The sequence below is a fragment of the Octopus sinensis genome, linkage group LG4 (genome assembly GCF_006345805.1).
Source record: "Octopus sinensis linkage group LG4, ASM634580v1, whole genome shotgun sequence".
NCBI lineage: Eukaryota > Metazoa > Mollusca > Cephalopoda > Octopoda > Octopodidae > Octopus > Octopus sinensis.
The window spans coordinates 126,947,069-126,972,500 of record NC_043000.1 but is presented as its reverse complement, the minus strand read 5'-3'; the positions used below and the strand labels follow the sequence as shown (position 1 = coordinate 126,972,500).

The following is a 25,432-nucleotide window of genomic DNA, read 5'->3' as shown; positions in this document are numbered from 1 at the left end:
TAATTTGAAACCAGTTTGATAAGTGCCAATGCACGAAACTCCCATCCCTGATGTCACTCTGTAACTTCTGCCAAAAAATGTGTGTGTATGTGTGTGTGTTCATTTGTTCCCAGTAATGCGATCTTGTTGATGAATATCTTATACCAATTTAGTTATTGTTGACAAATAAACATTCATATTTAGTATTTTAATCATGCACACCATTCACACTATTGTAAGTATTTAGAACTGACCTTCGAACATTGGGCCTCACCGAGGCAACGACTAGTGACCGGGACCTTAGGAAATATGCTGTGCTTGAGAAGACTCAGCAAGCTCAAGTGAGATCATAACCTTGTGGCCTATGCCAGGGGTGTAACCAGCCTACTTATGCGTATCTTTCCTTCATTGGACACTAAACTCTGCTTGCAAAGACCTGTTGAGGAAAGTGAAATTGAAATCGAAATCAAATTCGATGACTGGTATCCATGCTAGTGGAATGCTAAGAGTACCATTCGAGCGTGATCATTACCTGCGTCACCTTATTGGCACATGAAAAAACATTCCAGCGAGGTCGTTGCCAGTGGTGCTGGACTGGCTCCTGAGCAGGTGGCACGTAAAAAGCACCATTTGAGCATAGCAGTTGCCAGTACCACCTGACTGGCCCTCGTGCCAGTGACGCATAAAAGCACCCACTACACTCTCAGTGTGGTTGGCATTAGGAAGGGCATCCAGCTGTAGAAACTCTGCCAGATCAGCTTGGAGCCTGGTGTAGCCATCTGGTTCACCAGACCTCAGTCAAATTGTCCAACCCATGCTAGCATGGAAAGCGGATGTTAAACAATGATGATGATGATTTCTTAGATGAACACATTTTTAACTTTGTGTTATCCCTCTGGCTATAGTAGGCTCCTTTGCAACTGAAACAAGCAAGACAGATTAATTTTCAACTATTTTCTATACTCCTCATACCTATGACTTTTGTCCACAGTTAGTAAATGAGAAGAGTATGTGTGCCAGTAATTTGTGTAGCCTTCAGCTTGGTAATGCAATAAATCATTAAAAGGTTGCTAGACATTATCCTCCTTGCTAATTACCTTCATTATAAACTTTACATAAACAATAGGAAGATCTCTACCTGAAACTGAAATGTATCTTATATAACTTTTATTAATTTTCTAAGCGATTTCATTCTCTAGATGATTATATTCATTAATAACTACTTCTAAATTTGAATATTTTCCTTGCAAAGGTACTTTTGCATCAATATATATCTTATGTTTGGAATTTTGTGAAAGTAATTGTTGTAGCAAAATTATTCTGTTAAGAAATTTAACACAAAATCCTTTTGATAACAATCCTTAACAATATATACACATAAAACAATGAGCTGTTCTGTATTTTAGAGATGAGAAATTCTGTACATTATTTACATTGGATGAGGACACATATCCATCCAATGTAAATAATGTAAACAATAAGCTGACTGAATCTTTACAGCAATCAGTAAAAAATGCTTTGCAGTATTTCTTGAGCAAAATTACAAATGTTTTGTCAATAAGCTGGATTCACTGGTGTGTGGAGACAGTTAACACCACAGGATAAGTCTATGCACGGAAAAAATTGGTGTATTTCATTGGATTTAAAAAATACTTCCAGTATTTACTGCTTAGTCATTGAGGTCACAGAAATTGCATGAATAGGATGGGAATTCTAATGTGATTTGGATGAGAGGAGAAAGAGTTAAGATAGGAATGTGAGTCTGTAAGTTTATAATGAACATACTTATAATGAGAGTGATACTGGGGAAGATAAGTGGTATTGGAGATAATGAGGTAAATTCTAAAGCTGAATAGAAATGAAAGAAGTAAATTCATTAATGGTGAGTGATGTAGCACTGCTACAGTCGTCAATGTAATGACCATAGAATTTAGAAGTAGGTTCTGCTGAACTGAGCAAAAATCTAAGATCCGATACAGCTAATGTGGTTTGAGCTCATTTTAGTCCCTACGATCACTGTAAAAGTTTGCTGATAGAATTCATCAGAGAAGCAAATAGAGTTCAGGGTAAGCATGAGTTCAACTTGCCTGAGAGGAATGATATACTAGTTTCAGTTAAGAGTGGAGGTCAAGGAAAAGAAATGTTTAAGAGTTAATTGCCCATCATTATGGGTGATAACATTGTACAGAGATTTTCCTCCTGTGGTGATTAGTTGTATGTGTGAAGGAGAGAAAAAAAAAGAGTTGAGAAGATGAGGGGCATGATAAGTGTTTCTGTATGTTGACAGGTCAGCAAGGCCCCTCAACGTACAAGAAGTGGCATGAGTTTATCAAAGTAGCTACAAAAGAGTTCAGTTGGGCAACTACAAGTAAAGATGATGGGGTGACAAGGATATCTGGGTTTGTGCAGCTTAAGGGGAAAAAATAATTATTAAAAATACAAGATGTATTGATGATGAGGCTAGTAGTGTTCGAAGGAAAGTCAGAGGAAGACGGTATAGGGGCAACAGAGTTTTGCTTCTGAGGGGTGTAATTCGTGCATAACATGCAGCATAAATCTGCATACACTGTTGATGTATCAGAGAGCTTCCTTTTGCTGTATGTTATTCTGCTAAACATCATTACTATGATGTTCACAGTAACACCAAAACTATCTCTGGATATCTAGGCATGATTGTGCATGCATGTGTTTGGATGTATGCATGCATAAGAGTATGTGTGTGTGTATGTATGTATGTATATGGGTGTTTATATATTTTGTTTGCTGGTGAGTTGGCAGAATTGTTAGCATGCCAGGCAAGATGCTTAACAGCATTTTGTCCATCTTTATGCTCTGAGTTCAAATTCTGCCAAGGTTGACTTTGCCTTTCATCCTTTCCAGTCGATAAAACAAGTACAAATACCAGTAAGGCACTGGGGTCGATATAAGTGACAAGCCACCACCCCTGAACTTGCTGACCTTGTGCCAAAATTTGAAACCATTATTATCTATATAATAGGTGCAGGAGTGGCTTTGTGGTAAGTAGCTTGCTAACCAAACACATGGTTCCAGGTTCATTCCCACTGCATGGCACCTTGGGCAAGTGTCTTCTACTATAGCCTCAGGCCAACCAAAGCCTTGTGAGTGGATTTGGTAGACGGAAACTGAAAGGAGCCTGTCGTATATATGCATATATATATATATGTATGTGTGTGTATATGTTTATGTGTACGTGTTTGTCCTCCCAACATCGCTTGACAACCGATGCTGGTGTGTTTACGTCCCTGTAACTTAACTGTTCAGCAAAAGAGACCGATAGAATAATTACTAGGCTTACAAAGAATAAGTCCTGGGGTCGATTTGCTCGATTAAAGGCAGTGCTCCAGCATGGCCACACTCGAATGACTGAAGCAAGTAAAAGAGTATATATTTGCAAATGCAGACATAAGTACATGAGTGTAGATGTTTCACTCACTTTAGACACACACAATCACACACATATATGCAAATGTGTGTTTGTATATCTGTATAGCATTTTTCCTATATTTCTTTCTACATCTTCTCAATAGTTTTCAAATCCACTAGCATTCCTTTTTATTTTCTCCCCTCTCTCTTTTCTCCTTCTCTCTCTCTCTCACTCTTTCCTTTCTCTCTTTCGTTCACTCCTAACACTTGTTACCTCTTCCTTTCTCTCACTAATCTCACTAAGTTTATATCCCCCACCCCATCACCAGCTAACATTTCTTTTCTCTTCAACAAACATTTCTGCCTAAAACATTAAACTTCTTTTCCTCAAGGCATAAAACATATTTCACTGTTTGAACTATTTGTATTACTTTTTGCCGACAACAGAACATCACTAGTTCTCTCAGTATCTACTGTTTTTCTATATAATTTTATATCGTTTGCCTTTGGCAAATCTTCTCATCTGTCTCAATAGATTGTAGTGTTGAATTATATTCTTAGACAAGAGCAAATAAATTACATTGGCCATTGAATAAATAAGTAGTTTGACAATTACCGTCTCCTTTCACTAATATCTTTCTAATTTTCTTACACTTATTTTTAAAAAAAGACAAAATAAAAGGGATTACTTTTGGCCTAATTGCAAGACTCCTTTACACAAGTAAGAGGTGTATTGTTAACTGAATCTAATCAAATATATTACCAGGATTTATCTTATTGTCCCAGAGTGATGAACAAAAATCCAATTTTACCATTATTTGAACACAGATTATCACCTCAATAACACACTTTATTATTTATATCATCACTATGCTGTGATCTCATCATTGATTCAATGAACCCCTTGTCATACAAGCCCTATTGAATTATTAAAATACCGGACCTGCTTTATCACTAATAACTGTCCTTGCAATGTTTCTTATGAGAAGCTCTGATGTTAAACAGCTTGGCTGTCTTGCTACACCAACACTATATTTCTCTGGAACTTTCTTTCTGCCTACATGGCTTCACAGTAAATTATTTATATATGTATTATGGTGTGTGCATGTGATGAAAAGTAGCAAATCTATGAAGTCTATAAAGTCAGCTTCCTTTCGTTGCTCATTAACAAGAAATAGTCTTCCTCCTTGATGAGCTAGCTTCCATCATATGTATATGTGTGTGTATATATATATATATATATATATATATATATAAACACACACACATATATGTGTGTGTGTGAATTTGGAGGGATACATATTCTGGTAATCTGGGCGGATACCATGGTAGCTCTCAATTAAGTTCCAGTTTACAGCTAACCACATCAATCATTATTTAATGTCTGTTACTACTATTAGTTGTCTGTCACTCTGTGAATTCTTCCAATGGGTAATTCCATGTTCGTTTTGCTGGACAGTAATATTGTCTGGAGTATATATTAGTAATAATGATATAGAGTATTGAGACTTGTTCATCCTCTAAATTTATTTTCTCTTATTTTACAATTGTATGCAGCATATTATTATGACCTACACGTGTTTACACATGTTCACTTCAAGACTTGCCAAATGGATAGACTCTGAAGAAGCTACACTGATGATAGTGCCAGATTACATCTGCAACTGCCAGTGCAGGAAAAATGCATGTAGGTCATAATGATATGCTGTATAAAATTATAAAATAAGAACAAGTTTTCATATTCTATTTAATTATTACTGACATATATATATATATATATATATATATATATATATATATATATATATATATATATATATATATATATATATATATATATATATATATATATGTGTGTGTGTGTGTGTGTATATATATATATATTATATATATATATATATATATATGGCCTGACTGGCCCCCAGGCCAGTAACACGTAAAAGCACCCACTACACTCTCAGAATGGTTAGTGTTAAGAAAGGCATCCAGCTGTAGAAACTCTGCCAGATCAGATTGGAGCCTGGTGCAGCCATCTGGTTTGCCAGCCCTCTGTCAAATCATCCAACCCATGCTAGCATGGAAAGCGGATGTTAAACGATGATGATGATGATATACGAGGTTTGATCAATAAGTATCCAAACTGTTGCCATAGTAATGAAACTAAAGCATTGCAAAGATTGACCCTGAACTCTGCTGTGCATGCACACTCAGTTTTAACATTCTAGCTCACTTCCACTGCTTACAGCAGTACTTGGAAGGAAGGTGTGTAGTGTGTGATCATCGCATTGACCATGACAGAAAGTTGTCATGGCGATACCTACTCAGAGGCCTACAGAAAGTTGAAGAAAGTGTATGGAAAGGAGTGTATGAGCCACACATGAGTATACGAGCAGTTCAGACATTTTGAAGATGGCCAAAAAATGTTGATATTGACAAACATTCTGGGAGACCCACAACCAGCAGAACTGCGAAAAACATCGTAAATGTGTGTGCAGCTGTGATGGGAAGTCATCGAATCACCATCTGTGGGTTATCAGAGGATGAGCAGATTATTTATGGTTCAGATTAGTTATAGTTCAATCCATTAGCACTGAAGATTTGGGTATGAGACATGTGTCTGCTAAGTTTGTGCCAAAACATCTTTCAGCTGACCAAAAATAAACTCGGGTTTCAGTTGCACAACATCTCTTTGATAATGTCGAGAATGATGCAAACTTTTTGAAAACTTTGCATAGGCCTCTGAGTGGGTATCACCAAGCTTTTGGTAGATTCTCTACTCACTGCATTGTCATGGTCAATGCAGTGATTACACACTAGACACCTTCTTTCCAAGCACTGTTGTAAACAGCAGAAATAAGCTAGAATGTTAAAACTTAGTGTGCATGCACAGCAGAGTCCAAGGTCAATCTGTGCCAAGCAGCTTCACTCTGCGTGCTTCAGCTTTGTTACTATGGCAACAGCCTGGATTCTTATTGATCAGACGACATATATATGTGGAAACAATTATAGTGATTAAAAAATAAATGGTCGACCGTGCCCCTTTTTATTGACTCCAATTCTTCAATTATCTGTTCACACATGCCAGATGCCCAAACACAAACCTGGAAGTATGTATAATACTACTACTGGATAGCACAGGGTAAATCTGAAGGTGGATGAGCTTTATACTGTACTCTTTACTCTCTTTTACTTGTGTCAGTCATTTGATTGTGGCCATGCTGAAGCACTGCCTTTAGTCAAGCAAATCAACCCCAGGACTTATTCTTTGTAAGCCTAGTACTTATTCTATCGGTCTCTTTTGCCGAACTGCTATGTTTCGGTGACGTAAGCACACCAGCATCAGTTGTCAAGTGATGGTGGGGGAGGGGGCAAACAGAGACACACAAACATATACACACACATACATATATATATATATATATATATATATATATATATATGACGGGCTTCTTTCAGTTTCCATCTGCCAAATCCAGTTACAAGGCTTTGGTCGGCCTGAGGCTATAGTAGAAGACACTTGCCCAAGGTGCCATGCAGTGGGACTGAACCCAGAACTATATAGTTCATAAGCAAGCTACTTACCACACAGCCACTCCTATGCCTACTCTACTACATTCTTAACAGAATATACCTTAACTATATATATATCAGGGTACCAGAAAGTAATGTAACATATGTAATGGGTTCAAATCAGAATAAAACATATTGTAACTGTATTTATTCAATCTAAATATAATCACCATCATTACCAATAACATTTTCCCACCTTGAAACCAGTTTTCTAGTTCCTCGATGCTTTAGAAGAGAAAAATGTTTGGAAGGCCATTTCAACATTGCCTTAAGTGTTCGAGTGACCTGAATATGTAAGAAATGGATAGCTTATGCCAACAATGAAATGTAAAAAGCAGTGGCTATTGCCAAATGAAAATTCAGTTCCAACATCCAAGCATTCAAAGTATTGAAACAAGGAAAAAATCATCACTGTAGAATATTATATTGTCAACAACTTGAACATATCAATCAAATTTTGCTAAAAAAACAGCTTTAGTCAACTAAGTCATGATGACATTCTGCAGAGATAACTCAAGAAAAGTTAAATTCATTAGGTTGGGAAGCTCTGCTTCATTTTCTGTAATCAACAGACCTAGCACCATTGCATTTTCACTTCCTCAGGTCGCTTGAGCACTTTACCAGTGGAAAAACATTCAGAAGCAGAAATGATGTTGAAACAGGGCTCCAGTCGTTTTTCTCTTCTAACGAATCAGATTTTCTTTTGCCTGAGGAATCAGAAAATTGGTTTCAACATGGGAAAATGTTTTTGCTTAAAAAGGAGATTATATTTAGAATGAATAGATACAGTTACAATATGTTTTATGCTGATTTTAACTCATTACATGAAATGATGCATCATTACTTTTCAGTACCCCTTGTGTGTATATATATATATATGTAATACACACATGCATGTGCACATGTCTATATATATACACACAAACACACACACACACTCATGTATATGCACCTATATATACATGCATATATTTATATATGCATGTATATAATTATATATATATATATATATATATATATATATATATATATACATATAAACACACATATAATCACCCCATTCTGTGGATGTGCCTTTCTACACATGTATGTATACAGGCATACATGTACACACATACACTAAGACACACATATTTGAAAGTATTAGCTCATATACCCCACAATCAATATATATATGTATATATTCAAACTCAGTTAACCATGATTTAAGTGCTATGATATCATCATCATAATCATCATTTAGCGTCTGTTTTTTACATGCTAGCATGGGTTGGACGGTTTGACCGGGGTCTGGTAAGCCATGGAGGCTGCACCAGGTTCCAATCTTGTTTGGCAGTGTTTCTACAGCTGGATGCCCTTCCTAACGCCAACTACTCCGTGTTGGGTGGTTTTACGTGCCACCAGCACAGGGGCCAGAGGAGGCTGGCAAATGGCCATGATCGGTTGGTGCTTTTACGTGTCACCAACACAGACGCCAGTCAGGCGGTGCTGGCATCTGCCACGTTCAGACAGTGCTTTTTACATGTCACCGGCACAGGTGTCATATTATGTTTATGCATTAAATATATACACACCATGCATATAATAGCAAAAGAATAGTGATATTGTTGGAAATGAAGGATTAAATTTATTAAATGACACAGGCCTGGAACACTTACATTGGCCTTTTTGGAATCTGTATGGTGGCACAACAGCCGGAAACCAATAGCCAACACTGAAGGGAGACAATAGTTTACCTTTGTGGTACTTTGGTGACTGCAAGATGGCAGCACAACCAAAGATCGATGGACAATGGCAAAGGGAGATAATCACCTACAGTTTTTACCCTACCCTTAAAAATGAGGCTTTTTCCCCTCCATATTTTAAAGAGGTCTCAGGTCAGCAGTGTTTTGAGTCTGAAGATATGCCGTATGGCTAAACCCCTTATGAGTAAGAAACCCAGGGTAACCCCATTAACAACCTAATATAACAACCCCATTAACAACCTAATATAAATATATATATATTTATTTATATATATATATCATCATCATCATCAAACTACATAAACAAACAGCAGCAAAACCATTCAGAAATTAAATAACACTAACATATTCAGTAACAATAATAAATTTAATTTATCCTTGACAACTTTTAGTTTTACCAATTTTGAATATATTGTTCCTGTTTAAAACTTCTTACCTTCTTGACAGTTGTATTTCTAGTTCTGCCTTGAAGAAAGCCTTACTTCTTGGACTCAAATTTTGTGCACAACGATGTTGTTAAACCTCTGTTAACAGCACTGTATGCAGATCCCTTCTATTTTCTTTCATGCACAGATAAATTTTTCACTATAGCCCTTAATTGTCATAAAGACACTATATCAATGGATAGACTAAAAAAAGGTTTTCATAGACAAAACTGTCCCTGTTCCACTGCAGATGAAACACAGCATTACAAACACGTCCTGCACCCCTACCTTCACATTCTATGACTACCATTGTGATTGATCAGGTACTGGACAAGGATTCTGGGTTATTTTTTCAATTTTTAAAATTAATTTTTGAGAGCGGTCAGATTCAATTTTAGTATTCTCGTTTGTGAGGGCTGTCAAGTTTATTTCAGATATTCTCATTTTAAAAATCATCCCCAGCTAATTGTTGAGAGGATGTTGGTGTTGCTTTGGTGGAAGTTTGCACTCCCTAATTGCTCTTGTTATTGTTATTGATTATTATTATTATTATTATTATTATTATTATATTATTATTATTATTATTATTATTATCATCATTATTATTATTATTATTTTTATTATTGTTGTTGTTCATTTTGTTCACCATGTACAAGTACATGTGTATTCATCATTAGAAAAGTTGATGCATGTCTTTGACTATTCCAGAGCATATTGAACTTATTTTGTGCGTGACGTTTGGTCGAACCTGTATATACGTGTGTGTGTGTGTATAAAGTTGGTTGCTTTACTATTTCAAAAAACAGATATATCTAACTATTAGCAACTAGTTTCATTGATTTTGTGAGGAAGTGTGATGGAATGAGAGTTGTGATATTTGTATATGTTTTTCCAATACAAGTGAAATGTATCCGAGTTGAAATTGAAAATTGGTTTGTTCTTTGATTTTGCTGCTACCTTACCAATTTTATGTTTTTGTTATTGAACTTGTTGATATCATGAACATTGAATTAAAAAATATTTCTTTTACAATTATTAACTGGTTATCTATTGCCTTTATTTTTATTTTTATTACAGAGATTATCCACAGAGCTGTTGGAAAACCAAAGTAAGGTAGACTATCTGAACAGCACTGTAAAACATCTTGCCCAGATATCTGATGCCAGTGAGCCAGCACATCACATCTCTCTCATTAGTCAACGTCTTTTCAACATGCGTGGTAAAGTGAACAACAATTTTACTTCTCTTGATGATGCTATGTCACAAGTGGCTGAGTTTGAAAACCAACTGAAATCTATGAATGAATGGCTTGTCTTTACTCAGCAGCAGTTACATGTTAGTGATACAACTCTCACATTACAGGACCAATTATCTCTCAATGAGGTAGGTATTTCATCATCATCATCATCTTTATTCTTATCATCTTCATTGCTTTAACATCCATGGTTAGTCCACATTACTCTCTAACAAGTATAGGGTCAGTTTCCTTGGGTTCTCTGTCATATATACTCCTCCCTGGACAGGACACCAGTCTGTCACAGGATTGCTCATTTCAATGTGCAAAGAAGTGTTTTGCTGAAGAATACGATACATCACCTGGTCCAAGAATCAAAACCACAATCTTATGATCATTAGTTCAACATACTAATCCCTAAACTGTGTGCTTCCATTGTATAGTGGAGGCACATGCTTGCATGGGTCAGACAGAATTAACTGAGGTAGACTTTCTACAACCAGAAGCCTTTCCTGTCGCCAGCTCTCACTTGTTTCCATGCAGGGTACCATTTCCCATTGGCTGGACATAGTTTTCAAGGAAGATTGGAAATGAATGGCATCCCTTGTGTGACAGTAACATTCATTAACAATTATCAAGACAAGAAAGCTTAAGCACATACACACACACACGCACACATACAACAGGCTTATTTCTATTTCCATTTACCAATTCCACTCACAACATTCTTGCCCAAGGTGCCATGCAGTGGACCTGAAGCCATAGAATTTGGAAGGAGTCTTCTTCACCACACAGCCAGACCTGCACCTATTAATTTATTATTATTATTATTTTTTTATTCTTCTTTCTTCAAATTTTCTTCCATTTCTCGATGAGTGTTTTCTGTACACCTAGAGCAGAGAAGCTCATTTTATGCATTCCCAGATTACACACGCAAATTCACAGGTAAAATATGTATTTAAAAAAAAAATTAACAAATGAATAAATTCCTGAATGGATGTTGTTTTCACAGCAATAATGCTCTTCTCAGTACATGAGTCATTCCAGTTAACACGATTTTTTGCACTTCCTGTAGGGATGGTAAGCCTGGTGTCATTTTCAAATAGGTTTCAGTACCTTTTTTTATCATTCCTAGAGATCCCACAATCACTCGTACTGTGGTCGCCTTGAAATGCCACATTTTTTCAATTTCTATTAGCAAGCCTTTATATTTACTGATCTTGTCAAATTCTTTTGCCGCTATATTGTGATTGCAAGAAATACTCATGTCAATTAATAAACACACCTTTTTTGTCTGATCTTTTATAATAATATTCAGTTTATTAGCTTTTATAGTTTTGTCGGTATGTACAGGGAAGTCCCAGAGAATCGACACATTTTCTCCCTTATTATTATTATTATTATTATCATCATCATTATCATTATTGGGTGAGAGAGCAGTGCATGCCATCAAAGTGATGCTGGAGTACAAATATATGAAGCCCAGTATACTCATCATGACTACTCGTCTGATAAGGGTATACCAGACACATGCATCACAACCATATGTGTGCAACATAGTGATTTCATATCAAGACAAACAGTGCATGAACTTGCAGGTGGGGCCCAGTTAGAATTTTCTGCAGGTTGAGTAGTCCATCCCACTCAAAAGGTCCCTGAATAAGGTTTGTTTAAAGATGTTGAATGAAATACCCAGGTTTCCAAAGGTGAATTATTCAAACCCCAAAGAATCCCTCTCAACACATGGCTATGATGTTCCCCCACTACTTCTGCTCGTGATCAGAGATGCATATATCGTCAGCCACTAAGGGACATGCTCAACTGTTTACGGTCAAACAACTGACAAGCAAATCTGTTTTTTTTGGCAGAATATTTGCTCTAGCCTATCTTTTATACCAAAACAAAACAATGTACATGATAACACTTCCAATCAGTTAGGATCAGAAGCCATGATAGCCACTGCCTGGTATTGCATCAGGGCATCATAACGGTGGCAGTGGTAGCATTATTATATTAGGTGGCAAGCTGGCAGAATGTTTAGTGGTATCTTGTTTGCCTTTACATTCTGGGTTCAAATTCTTCCAAAGACAACTTTGCATTTCATCCTTTTGGGGCTGATAAATTATGTACCAGAGAAACACTGGGGTCAATGTATCCTCCAGATTTCAGGTCTTATGCCCCTAGTAGAAAGGATTGTTATTTTTTTCTGCTTAGTTATGGAAAATGGTAGTGCCTGTGACCTTTTCCAAAGTCTTCAAAACTGATGTTTTGGAGGGAGGGTGTTAAGAAGTTATTGTCAAACCAATGCATTTTAATCTGAATGCTTACAGTAGACTAGATTCCATTTAAAGCACTTGAGGCCATGTGGTGGTATTACAACAGGTGACAGATTAAGTCTGCCCCACAGATAGGATGCAGCAGGATTTGAACTCAAAATGCTAAGGGCTGAGAAAAATAACATAAGGCATCTATCCAAGGCCCTAACAATTTCACTAACCCAAATCCTAGACTAATGCTTTATTTATCAATTTCTGAAGGATGAAAGGCAAAGTTGATCCCGAGGTGCCTGGCCCACATTTCCATACTCATATTCATATTCCCAGAACAAAATCAGACTATTTGCCTGGTTGTAGGCTGGGAATTTTTCCTTTTGACCTTACCAGAACCAGACCATTGCCACTTTTATCATCACTGTTTCTCTGTTTGCATGGTTTGTCATTAAAATTAAAAAAAAAAACAATCCCATTAAGAAATATCAATTTTTCTTAATCTTATTTTAACTCATACAGAAAATTCTAGAAGATATAGAAAATCAGAAGAAAAAATCAGAAAATTTACTACAATTGCTGCCAAGTCAAATGCAGAATGCCAGCTACAAAAGTTCTCAGCATTCCTCATTAATGTCTGAAATTGAAGAATTACACAAGTCAGCTAAAGAACACCATGATTGGCTATTGAAGGCTGTCAAACAGAAAGAAGAGAATGATCAAGAGATAAAGCATGTCAAAACAGCTTTGTCTTCTGTACAGACCAAATTGTTCCATACCTACAATACTTCAGCAGATATTGAAATTTTAAGAAGAGAAAAGCAAGAAAATGAGGTAAATAGTGAAGTTTACTTTGTCTCTTTTTCTCATCTTTAATCCAGAACACTTTTTTTTTTCTCACCTTTAATCTAGAAATATATGTTCTTACCATAAATCCAGAACACTTATCGTCACTTTAAATCATGAATACATTTTTTTAAAACTAAATAGACTTATGCAGAAATATAATGAAATTTATAAGATGATCTTAAGAATGAAAAATAAATTTCTGTAGCAAAAATGTTCCTAAGTTTTCTATATATAAAAAAAATGTGTTAATAGATATATTTTCTATACAAAACATGAACGACACTGATTGGTTTTAAATGCTTGCAAATATACTTCTGTATATAATGTAATCATTTGAAGAGACGAGTATTGGTGTGCATCAGCTAAATTCAATTTAGTAAAAAGTAAAAATTGAATTATTGGAGTGTGTTGTAAAGAGAGACAGAAAAAAAAGAAGCAATTTTTTTGGCAGAGTGCCAAATAAGAATAGTGCTTAGGTATTGGAAACTGAAAGAATACAATAGAAATTTATAAATCTTTTTCCCCTTAACTAATTTTAAATGATCATGGCTTTATCGACTTTTAAAGAGCTACAGTAGTAAAGTAAATACTCAAATAAATTACTATGTTTTCTTTAAAGCTTGAGTCAGTGTTTGCCATAATATTACATTCTCTAACACATGGCTGCATTTAAATATATAGAAAACATCATCTGTATGTAAAAGCCAGTTGAAGCATTGTAGAATTTAGAAAACGAATGAACAGCTAACAGATTTTATAGAGTTCTACCATGATTTAAATGTCAGAAAAGGACTCATACTAATGCTACTAAACTATGATCTGTATTAAAAACAAGTGGTGAAGTAGCAAAAACCATATAATATTTCACTAATTGCTTTAGTTCTCTTCTTTGTAGCCAGTGTTAACTTAGCATGTCATTCCTTTAGAATTGTTAAAATAAGTACCAGTAATGTGCTAGGGTAGATTCAATTAACCATGTTATACTACTTCAAAAACTGGCTTATATTTATTTGTATCACATATTTTGAGAATAATACTCTCATTAATTATAGTTCCTAATGTACCAATCAGTCACTAGTTCACTCTGTCTCCAAAGTTTAGGTGAGAAACACAAGGGAGTCTTTGTGCAACTCAGATAAAATATACACCTCAAAATAATTTTCTTCAATGCACTGATTTATTCACTATTTCTCTCTAATGTGTATGATTTCCCAATATATACATACATATACATATATAAATGTTATGCATGTGTATATATATATATATATATATATATATTATATATATATATATATATATATATATGTGAATACATGACAAGCTTCTGCATAGTCTTTGTTTACCAAATTTCCTTCACTACACATTGGACAGCCAAAGGCTTTATTAGACCCCACTTTCCTAACATGTCATACAGTAGGATTGAACCCAGAATCACATGGTTACAAAGTGAACTTCTTAACCATACAATAAAGTCTGGTGTCTACATAACAAATTACCATGACAAAAAACTGGTATAATTCACTCTAAATAGTCACAAAATACTAAATATATCAACTGAACCAAACAGTCATAAATTACAATACAAGATTCTTCCAGTATATTGAGGTGAATAACATGTTTCTTATCCAAAGTTCAGAGCCATTGTGGAGCATGTAAAATATGTAAGAAATAACAGTAGAAGTAAAATAGCTACAACTAGTTGAAAATATATGTCTCATTAATAGAATTAATTATAACTAATAATTACATATTAAAAACTATCAAAAGTAGGAGCTATGAAAAGATTAACGTCTCTATTACTACATGGAAATCACTTTAACCCTTTTGTTACTGAATTTATTTTGAGATGCTCTGTGTTTCCTTCAATAACTTTATAACAAAGAATTTAGTAAAATAACTTAGTTATCATTCAGCTAGTGTTAAGAACATAAATTGTGACTAAGGTTTGGTGGAAGATTTTAGTTCAAAACTTATGAAAACAAGACATTTGTACTCACAGCCAGAGCTGGTTTCAACCGGGTTGGTAATGAAAGGGTTAACATGATGTTATAATTTTACAATCCTCTATGACTCTTTAATAATTAACCCTCACCATTTTCAGTTTACAAGTAATGTTTATATGTTTCTGTGCACTACTAGAAAATGGCATGTAAAACCATCATGGTAGAAGTGATTTCATTTCTATGCTCCTTTGTATGTTTTCAATATGTTTATCTATAATTTATGTATTCACTCTGTCTATGTATTATTACCCATATTAATCGTGAGTTAATAACATTCTTTATAAATATCTTTGTCACAGTTATTGTCATTAGTCTTTCTTTAATCCTGCCATGGCTTGTGTTAGAAAATCCATTTCATTATTACACCCAACCATTACAATATACCTTTCACTCACATATTATCTGAGAGAAAATTGTGCTGTAAATTTATTTGAGTAATCAATCTGTTGAGTAGTAATCCATACATGTTCTATGGATTCACATATATAACTATAATACCATATATGGTTTATCAAATTTTGTACAAGATGGGTCAAAGTAATTACTTTAAATTTTAATCTGAATAAATAATACATTTAAAACTAAAAGAAATCTTTTACTAAAATAGTAATATAGAACACCATAACTTAAAAAGAAAAGAAAAATATAAATTAATTATAAAAATACTAAGCAGTGAAGATTAATAACTACAATAACCACAGTGAATGTCTTTCCGTGTTTGAATGTACATGAGCATGTCGAATTTTAATGTACACAATTTCAGTTTAATAACTATTGCTTTGTATGTTTATAATTAATCCTGGTTTGACAAGGTTTTGCACATGCCAGCAAATGTATATTTTGTTGTTTACATATAAGAATGGCAGTTTCGACTAAACTATGAACAACTGATGCTGTGTCTATCACTGATGAAGTATAATCATACAGAAACATGTGTCTGGTTGTCTGATTGTGGTATTCAGAGCACAGCTTGACAAATATAAACTTTAAAATTCTAATTAAAACTTAAGGTAGTTACTTCTAGCCTACCATGTATATATGGATTAAGATAATAGTAATGATGACTGAATTTTAGTTTTAACAAAAATCTACAATTTCAGTTCAGCATTTTTTTCTGAAGGCAAACGTATTTAAAACCATACCCTAACCATGTAGCATCTCCTCTAACCCTAACCCTCCTTCTCTATTGTAAGTGACATTAGTTGTGATTCATATTGTAAAGAATGTCTCAATAACTGTTGCAATACAAGTTGTCAATTCTTCATTTCTATTGATCTCACTACTGTCTGTTTTCTTTATAACTGTCTTGTCTCTCTCTCTCTTTCTCTCTCTCTCTCTCTCTCTCTCTCTCTCTCTCTCTCTCTCTCTCTCTCTCTGTGTTTATTTCTCTAATAGCTGTTTTATGTCTTGTTTTATTCACTTACTTTTGAATATCCATGTATGTGTATCTGTGAATGTGTGTGTGTGTGTGTGTGTGTGTGTGTGTGGTGGATATTTCTTGTGGCTGAGGAAGATGTCCACCTGATGATGGCTGATTTATGTGTGATATGTTTTAATGTGGAATTAGTTGCTATATCAGCAACCACATCATTTATACACATCTTTTATCAGATCCAGTGCTAAAGTACACTGAAATGATTGGTGGATTACTGTCCTGTGAATAAGAAAATATATCACGCACACACACTCACACACACACGTTTACAATGACATGTCTATGTTTATAAGTATATGTACATTTCACCTACAGATGTTTACAAATGTATGTATATCACACATTACAACTGTACGTGTATCACACATATCATACATAGCAAATATATGCATTTCACACACATAACACACACACACACAGAGGTTTACAAATGTATATACATCACACACACATATGTTTATTAATGTATGCATATCACAGATGTGTTTATAAATATGTGTATATCACACACACACACACACACACACACATTTACCAATGTATGCATATTTCACACATACATATATTATATATTGCTTTGTATGTAGTTGCTGTTAACACTGACTAATGAATCATGGATATAGTCATTTTCTATTTAGCATGCTTTGATAAAGAGTAACCAAATTGTTTTCAGGCTCTAGCAGCTCAAATAAGAGCCAACCAAGCAAGGCTGAATGAAATTTATAGAAGAAGTAAAGAATTGTCTAAGAAAGCTAATTTTCAAAAATGGTCAACTGTTTGGAATATTCCCCAACCAGTCTTAAATCCTTCTGCCAGTGAACCACAAATGTCTACACTGAATAACTCTGAAGATTCCAAATTATATGATAGTGGTATATTTCTTTCAACAAGCGACATAATGTCCCCAAACTTTCGTTCATTTAGTGTTTCGACCCCACTAAACTTTTCTTCATCTGGTGCTTCGACTCCTGAAACACCGTTATCCTTGGGATCAATTCTTTCAAAGGGATCTGATTATTCCAAAACATTAAATTCGCCTGTTAGGAAAATTTTCTCAGATAAGCTTGATTCTCAGAACAGAGAACACTTTGCCTTCAATTTCGATGAAAGAACAACAGAGAAATTTTCCACACCAACAAAGATTTCGGCTTCTTCTACTGAATATTCAAAACCACAAAATCTTATAAAAAATGACATGAAAGGGTTTGGATCAGCTCCAAAATTAATGACATTTACAAGTAATATGTGTAATGTACCATTAAATAATTCCAGTTTAATATGTGAAAGTAATTCAGCTCCTATTCTAAGAACTCATGAATCAATCTCTAATAAATTTCAATGGCCCGGTAAACAGCAACAACTACCTGGAACAATAATTAGATTCTCCCCAAGACCTCTTTCTGTACAATACCAGTTAAAAACAAAGTCTATGGTAACTATGAACTAAAACGACTAAGAATTACTTATTACTAACAAGTGCTATGTGGATTTGCTTTTGATATTACTAACAAACAGAATGCTGGGTTTTCTTTAAATAACCTGCCTACAATTTACTCTTTGTCTATATAACATACCAACAAATTCTTTATTTATATCACTTGCTATATATATGTGTGTCTGTACATACATATATATATATATATGTATGTATGTATACACACATATATTTAAATCAATACATGCACTTGAAATAGCATTGGGTTAAAATAATGCTGTGTTTAATGTGTGCAAACATATATAATGTATATACAAATATAGAACTAAACTAGCTGTAATATATTGCTTCATAAAACTTCTCTTAAGAGAATGTGTTAAAAACACTACATGCTCTGATTTAGCTCAGAATGTCTAGAGTTGTTTGTCACTGATGAGATTAAATCAAACCAAAATACCAGTGTCTGATGTTTCACTGAAATCATTCCAAGCCAGCTGTCTTTTCAACACACAAATTCTCTTGAGAGAAATTTCATTGACAAAAAATATTCCAGCTGGTACCATTTTATTTACATTTATATAAACATTATAATTGTTATACACATCATTCTTTTAACATAAATATATGTATGCATAGGATTTTTTTATATTAAATGAGAATACTACAATAGTCACATGGAGGCTTAGAATTTTGTGCCAAAGTACTTTTCACTTCAATGAAAAGAATATGAGATCCATTTATTGTACTGTTTTGAGAATCATTAAAAGGATTTAAAAAATTACTATCAAAGTTACAATGATTAGAGTGAATAAATGTGAAAAAGTTACTGGTATAGCAGCTTGAGGATGTGAAATGGGATTTCTAGAAACACACATGCTGTGTGTGTGTGTCTGTTACTTTTATTGCTTCGTCCAAATTCATGACACAAGCCACTTTCGGTAAACTTTCTACAAAGAAAAATAAATCAGTATCATCAGTATAATGAATTTAGACAAAGTAAAGACAACACACAGATGTGCACACATACACATGCATGTGCAAGTATGCACGTGCACACACACACACACACATATGCCAGACAGCCACACATGCTAATGATGCACTTGTGTGTGCACACTCATTTGCATACATTCATTTTAGTAAAAGCATTCACCTGAGTTCTACATTGTTTGTTTAAGAGAACTCAATATATACACCTGTACACATAGATGCTTCCATGACAATAGTAGAAAAACACTTTCCATACATTTTCCAATCTTAGTTTCATAAGTACTTTCGCAAGAAACTCTAGGTCCTGAACTCCTGTAGTATTCTCAGCTTATAACGATAATAACAATAACAATAATAATAATAATAATAATAATAATAATAAAAGTAACTTCATAAAATCTGCTTTATGTATTACGTTGTCATCCTCCTATTTGTAAAGGTAATTAGTTATTCATGTATATGAGTTAGAAATAAATTTAAAAGAGTACAACTGATAAATACATATATTTAGCCTTAGCATTGCTATGCCATATAAACCCCATGGTTAAAGCACACAACTCTCTCTTTGTAGAAATGGGTGAAGGACAACTCTACTAGTTTTACCTGTTGAATTGTTATTTGGTTTGCACTGTAGGGATAAAACCTTGGGAGTTAACCATGACTAAATAATTATTAGCAGTGATTTCTAAATTTCTAACTTTATCACAAATACTTTTTAAACAGTAGGGAAAAGGATTTTTGTTAATCATTTCAACTCTTTACAAGACTGGCTTTTATTTTATTGACCCCAGGAGAATGAATGGCAAAGTCAATACTGGCAGGGTTTAAGCTCAGAACATAAAGAAATGTGTCTATATATTAGGCATTTGGCCTGGCCTTCTACCATTTCTAACATTCTAATGATACATATTATATAATTTTCACTGAATATTATATGAGCAAAGTTTGAGGAATTTTATTCTTAATACACAATGTGCCACAGAATCAGTTGGTGAAACTTATGATCCTATGAACTCATGAACTAAAATTGGTAAGACTTTCCTAACCACAGCTCAGGTTTAATGCTCAATTTTGGCTTCTATAGCATTGAACAGAGCAGAGATAAACTTCAAGCTATATAAGAGGCTCATCTATTAAAAGTTGCTTCCCTTCAAATGCAATTAAAATCAACACATTGAATGATAATGCAAAATACACATTTTAACATTTTATTACTTTATGTTTATATTAGTTGATATACAATGTCTTTCATTCGATTAATTTTGAAAAATAACGAAAAGTTTGATATAATAATTTTGTCCATATTAAGTTGGTATTTGGATCATAAATTGCTGTGAAATTTTGCTAGGTTTTAACTTATATTATTTTAAAGCAGAAAGTTTGTATCATAGATCCAGGGTCAGTTTCAGGCATATTGGAACCAAAAACATTACTTCTACTGTACAAATTATATAACAGTATCAATTATACAATCCTCGTTACTTATCTGCTGGACTTGACTCTGGACACAGTGGCAAGATGGAAATGCTATCAACTCAGCCATTTGCATTCTTCTGTGAATTCACTTTTCTCCATTGAAGTCATTACTGATGCCCCCCTTGTATTTTGTATTCCTTCTACTAGACTTAGGTTGCTATTGGAAAGCTTATCTTAGATACTGCAATGTGTGTGTGTGTGTGTGTGTGTGCATCATCATCATCGTCATTTAACATCTGTTTTCCATGCTGGCATGGGTTGAACAGTTCTACAGGAGCTGCTGAGCCTTAGAGCTACATCAAGCTCCATCTGTCTGCTTTGGCTTGGTTTCTATGGCTGAATGGCCTTTCTAATGCCAACCACTTTACAGGGTGTACAGGGTGCTTTTTATGTGACACTACCACAGGTGCATTTTGTGTGACACCAGCATGAGTGCTTTTCACATGGCATCAGTGGGATTGCCATGTAGCTTACAAGACAAGACCTCTCCCCTGAGAGAGGGACTGGATGAGAGGAAAGTGGTTGTGAGCTAGGTGAGAGGTTAGAGTATAATAGAGAAACAGAGATAGCTGTCTTACTATAGAGCAGCTACTTGACTACCTTAAGTATATTACATTATAATGACATAATTAACTGAACCCTTGTGAAAACATCAAACAATGACCAGTATGGACTTGCTTGTGTTTATAATCCTTTCTACTTTATGCACAAGGTCTGAAATTTGTGGGGAGGTTGGCTAGTTGATTATATTGATTCCAGTGCTTGAATGGTACTTATTTTATCAACCCTGAAAGAATGAAAACATCTCTGTTAATAATAATAATAATAATAATAATAATAATAATAATAATAATGATAATAATAATAATAATAATAATAATAATAATGATAATAATAATAATAATAATAATGATAATAATAATAATAATAATAATTATTATTATTATTATTTCTGATTTAACCAAAAGACCAGCACTTTTGACAAGAGGGGTTTAGTTGGCCCCATTGATCCCAGTACTTGATTAGTATTTTATGTTGTTGACCCCTTCACACACAATCACACACAACCGGAAGGCTGAAAAGCAATACTGAATTCAGCAGGAATTGAACCCAGAATGTACACAGTCGGAACAAATACTGCGAGGCATTCTGTCTGACACTTTAATGATTTTGCCTGTCTAATGCCCTTGTACAATTATTATTGCATGCATTTGCATGCTTGCATGTGATTGGGTCTGTTTTAGGAGGTTGCTAGTTTGATGCAATAACTGGTCATTCAGTTAAATAAAACTTCAGAATGTAAAGGATCGCATGCAACTGTTTCTGGATAAATGCTGTATGACATGATAATGGCGTCACCAGTTAATAAGAATGAACTTCCACTCAATAACCCAAATATAACATAGGGGTGGATTTAAAGATTTGCTACTACAGCAAGAATGAAAGATCTTCTGGACATGAATGATAAGAAAAAAAACACAAAAAATAGCACATTTGTTTTTTAACTAAAACAGGTACGATGTCCACATAAAATGTTGAGAAAGGTGCAGGCATGGCTGTGTAGTTAAAAAGTTCACTTTGTAACCATGTGGTTTGGGGTTCAGTCCCACCGCAGCACGTTGGACAAGTGTCTTCTACTATAGCCCTAGGCTGACCAATGCCTTCTAAGTGAATTTGTGAGCCGTTGTATATTATCATCATCATTTAACGTCTGTTTTCCATGCTGGCATGGGTTGGACTATTTGGCAGGGGCTGATAAGTCAGAGAGCTGCGCCTGATCCCATTTCCTGCTTTGGCATGGTTTCTATGGCAGGATTTCCCTTCTAATGCCAACTACTTTTAGAGTGTACTAGATGGTTTTTATGTGGCACCAGTGCTGGTGCTTTTTTGCATGGCACAAGCACCAGTGGGGTTACCAAGTAATATGGAAGACAAAGACCTCTTGGCTAGGAGAGGGAGTGGTACTGAGGGAGGTGTCTTTGTGCCAGTTAAGAGGTTAGAATGTAATAGAAGGAGAGAGGCACATACTACCCGACAACCAGTGCTGGTTTGTTTACATTCCTGATCAACGAAAGAGACTGATGCAGTAAGTACCAGACTTTAGAAAAATGTACTGGATTTGATTTGTTTGACTAAAACCCTTCATAATTGTTCTCCATTATGGCTACAGTTCAATAACTGAAACAGGTAAAAGATAGAAGATAAAAGCAAAATTTCTTGAATTTGAAACAATGAATTTTAATAGAATAAGACCTTTAATAATGTTATCAGTTCATTCCTTTAAAAAATGGATAATTGCTGGAAGAGTGAGATTCTTATTGCAACATCAATATGTTACAGAATCAATTCAAGATTATTCTTAAAGACGATGTGTATCAAAGTGATTTTGTTAACTTGATAAAATTGGAACTAAAGGACAAAGTATGGAAGAGGATTTGATTGAAATAAGATTTATAGAGAGCATGCAATCATCCAAGAGCCACATCAAGGCTTTAGAATATCTTCAATCAGGTGATCAGAAACTCAATGCAATACTGAATTCCTTCAACAATAAGAAATGCTTTCTATGTTCCGGATGATTGGGGTGTTGGGCAAAAAAGAAGAAAATATAGGAAAAAAGCCTTAATAATATCATTGTGCCATTTGTTGATAGAAACATGTAGAAATCTGATTATAGATGGCGCATTGTGGATATAAGCAAGTACAATTAAAATGTCCTGCATTTGGTAGAACTTGTATTATGTGTTCAAAAAAGAATCCATTTAAGGCTGCATTTAAATCTGGAAAATACAAACACTGGGGATATTAAAGACGAAGATTCTGAAATTATTAATGAAATTGGTTTAAAAAATTATTAATGTGAATGATTAATGGCTAATGTAAAACTTGATAATAATAACTTTAAAATGCAAATTGACACTGGCAGTTATGCAATTATAAATACCTGAGGAGTTTTGAATGGACTTGAATGAACCAAAATTAAGAAAATGTGATCTCTAAACTAAAATAATTTGGTGGGTTACTCATTGAGATTTTAGGAAAAATTTGAAGCATTAATGGAAACTGTTAAGAGAATATAGGTTGTGAATGTTATTGTTGCTCAAAAATAAAAAGAAATCATGGCTTTCTTGGTATGGCTGTGATGAATATTGACAGTGAAACATTAATACATGAGATTGAAGCTCCAGGGCAATTTGAGAGATTAAGAGGTTTTAAGACTAACATTCTTTGCCAAGGAAATATCAGGCCATGTTATTTTGAGACCCAACCAATGCAATGCACATTAAACCATTAGCAAAGCTAAGGAAACTAATTAATAGAGTTCCTCCCAGAGGGAGTAAATGGACTTTTCATTTAGTGGTTGTGTGAAAGACAGACAGAGATCTCAGAATATGTGGAAATTATAAAATGGCTATAAATGAAAGAATTTGTTCTGATTCTTATCAGATTCTAGCTGCCGAATCAATATTTCATTCTGTTTCAAGTAAATTGTATTTAAAGGGGATTTAGTATCAGATAGAAATGCTTCTGAAGTAAGAGATGTTGTTACTACAGTATATACACCAATGTATCTTCTAAGATACACATGTTTCAATGTAGAATTGAAACAGGCTGCACTATTTCAAAGAATAAGTGAACATGTTACTGGAAATGGCATAAATAATATTACTATTTATCAAGATGTATCGGTGCTAAAACTGTTGAAAATCTATATATCAAGGTAGATAAGATGATAAATCGGTTGGAATTGTCAGATATGAATGACCAATCAAGCTAAATCTATGTTAGAGGTTGATGGATTATCTTTTGGCAGTATAGACTGAAAAAGGAGGGTATATCACTAGATCATCATTTAGTAGTGAAAACTGTGAAGAATAAATGACCATAGGTCAAGAAGCAATTAGAATCTTTTCTCAGACTCATTAATTTCTATAATCATTAATCACACCAAATGTTATTGTTTGAATCACTAACAAATGTGTTGTCCTATTTTCATGAGGGATCCGACAACAGAAGGTATTTCAGCATATAAAACTAATGTTAGTAGTATCAATGCTAGTTGTTCAGATTTATGACTGCATGAAAGAAGTTAGCTTAAAGGCTATCTTTTATATTCTTTCTTTTACTTGTTTCAGTCTCTGGCCATGCTAGGGCACCACCTTGAAAAACTTTTAGTCAAAGGACTCAACCCTAGGGATTATTTTTTAAGCCCAGTGCTTATTCTATCAGTCTCTTTTGCCAAACATTTAAGTTACAGGGATATAAACACACCAATGCCAGTTGTCAAGCATTGGTTGGACACAGACACACACACAGACACACACACATATACATATACATATATATATATATATATGTATGTATATGTATATAACAATAATAAATCTCTGAGCGAGGTATAAACAGTAGCTACACAACATTGTGGAGTATATTTGCCACTTAAATGTGGCTAACCCTTAAGGGTGGATACTATTGTAGTTTGTAGCCCCAGGAGGACACCTCTTCCAGCTAGCTATTGACACACTTTCTATGCCCTATCAGTATTTACAAAGGGAAGCCATCCTTCCCATCTTCAACCTTTGTGATACACACGGACTCGAGTTTCTGGGTATTGACCCATCATCAGCATCTGACAA

General features: G+C 34.4%; 1 protein-coding gene across 9 annotated transcripts in view; it reads left to right on the top strand.

The window, feature by feature from the left end:
* LOC115210341 (nesprin-1) overlaps nucleotides 1–25,432 on the top strand; it is an 870,646-nt gene that overhangs the window by 676,390 nt on the left and 168,824 nt on the right. For 7 of the 9 annotated variants that reach the window (XM_036502466.1, XM_036502469.1, XM_036502465.1 and 4 more), the window contains 3 exons: nucleotides 10,181–10,486; nucleotides 13,127–13,438; nucleotides 17,568–18,326. In XM_036502466.1, coding sequence (XP_036358359.1) covers nucleotides 10,181–10,486; nucleotides 13,127–13,438; nucleotides 17,568–18,326 — 1,377 coding nt within the window. The remainder of the gene's footprint in view (nucleotides 1–10,180; nucleotides 10,487–13,126; nucleotides 13,439–17,567; nucleotides 18,327–25,432) is intronic. The other 2 variants (XM_029778876.2, XM_029778874.2) reach the window with 1 other exon arrangement.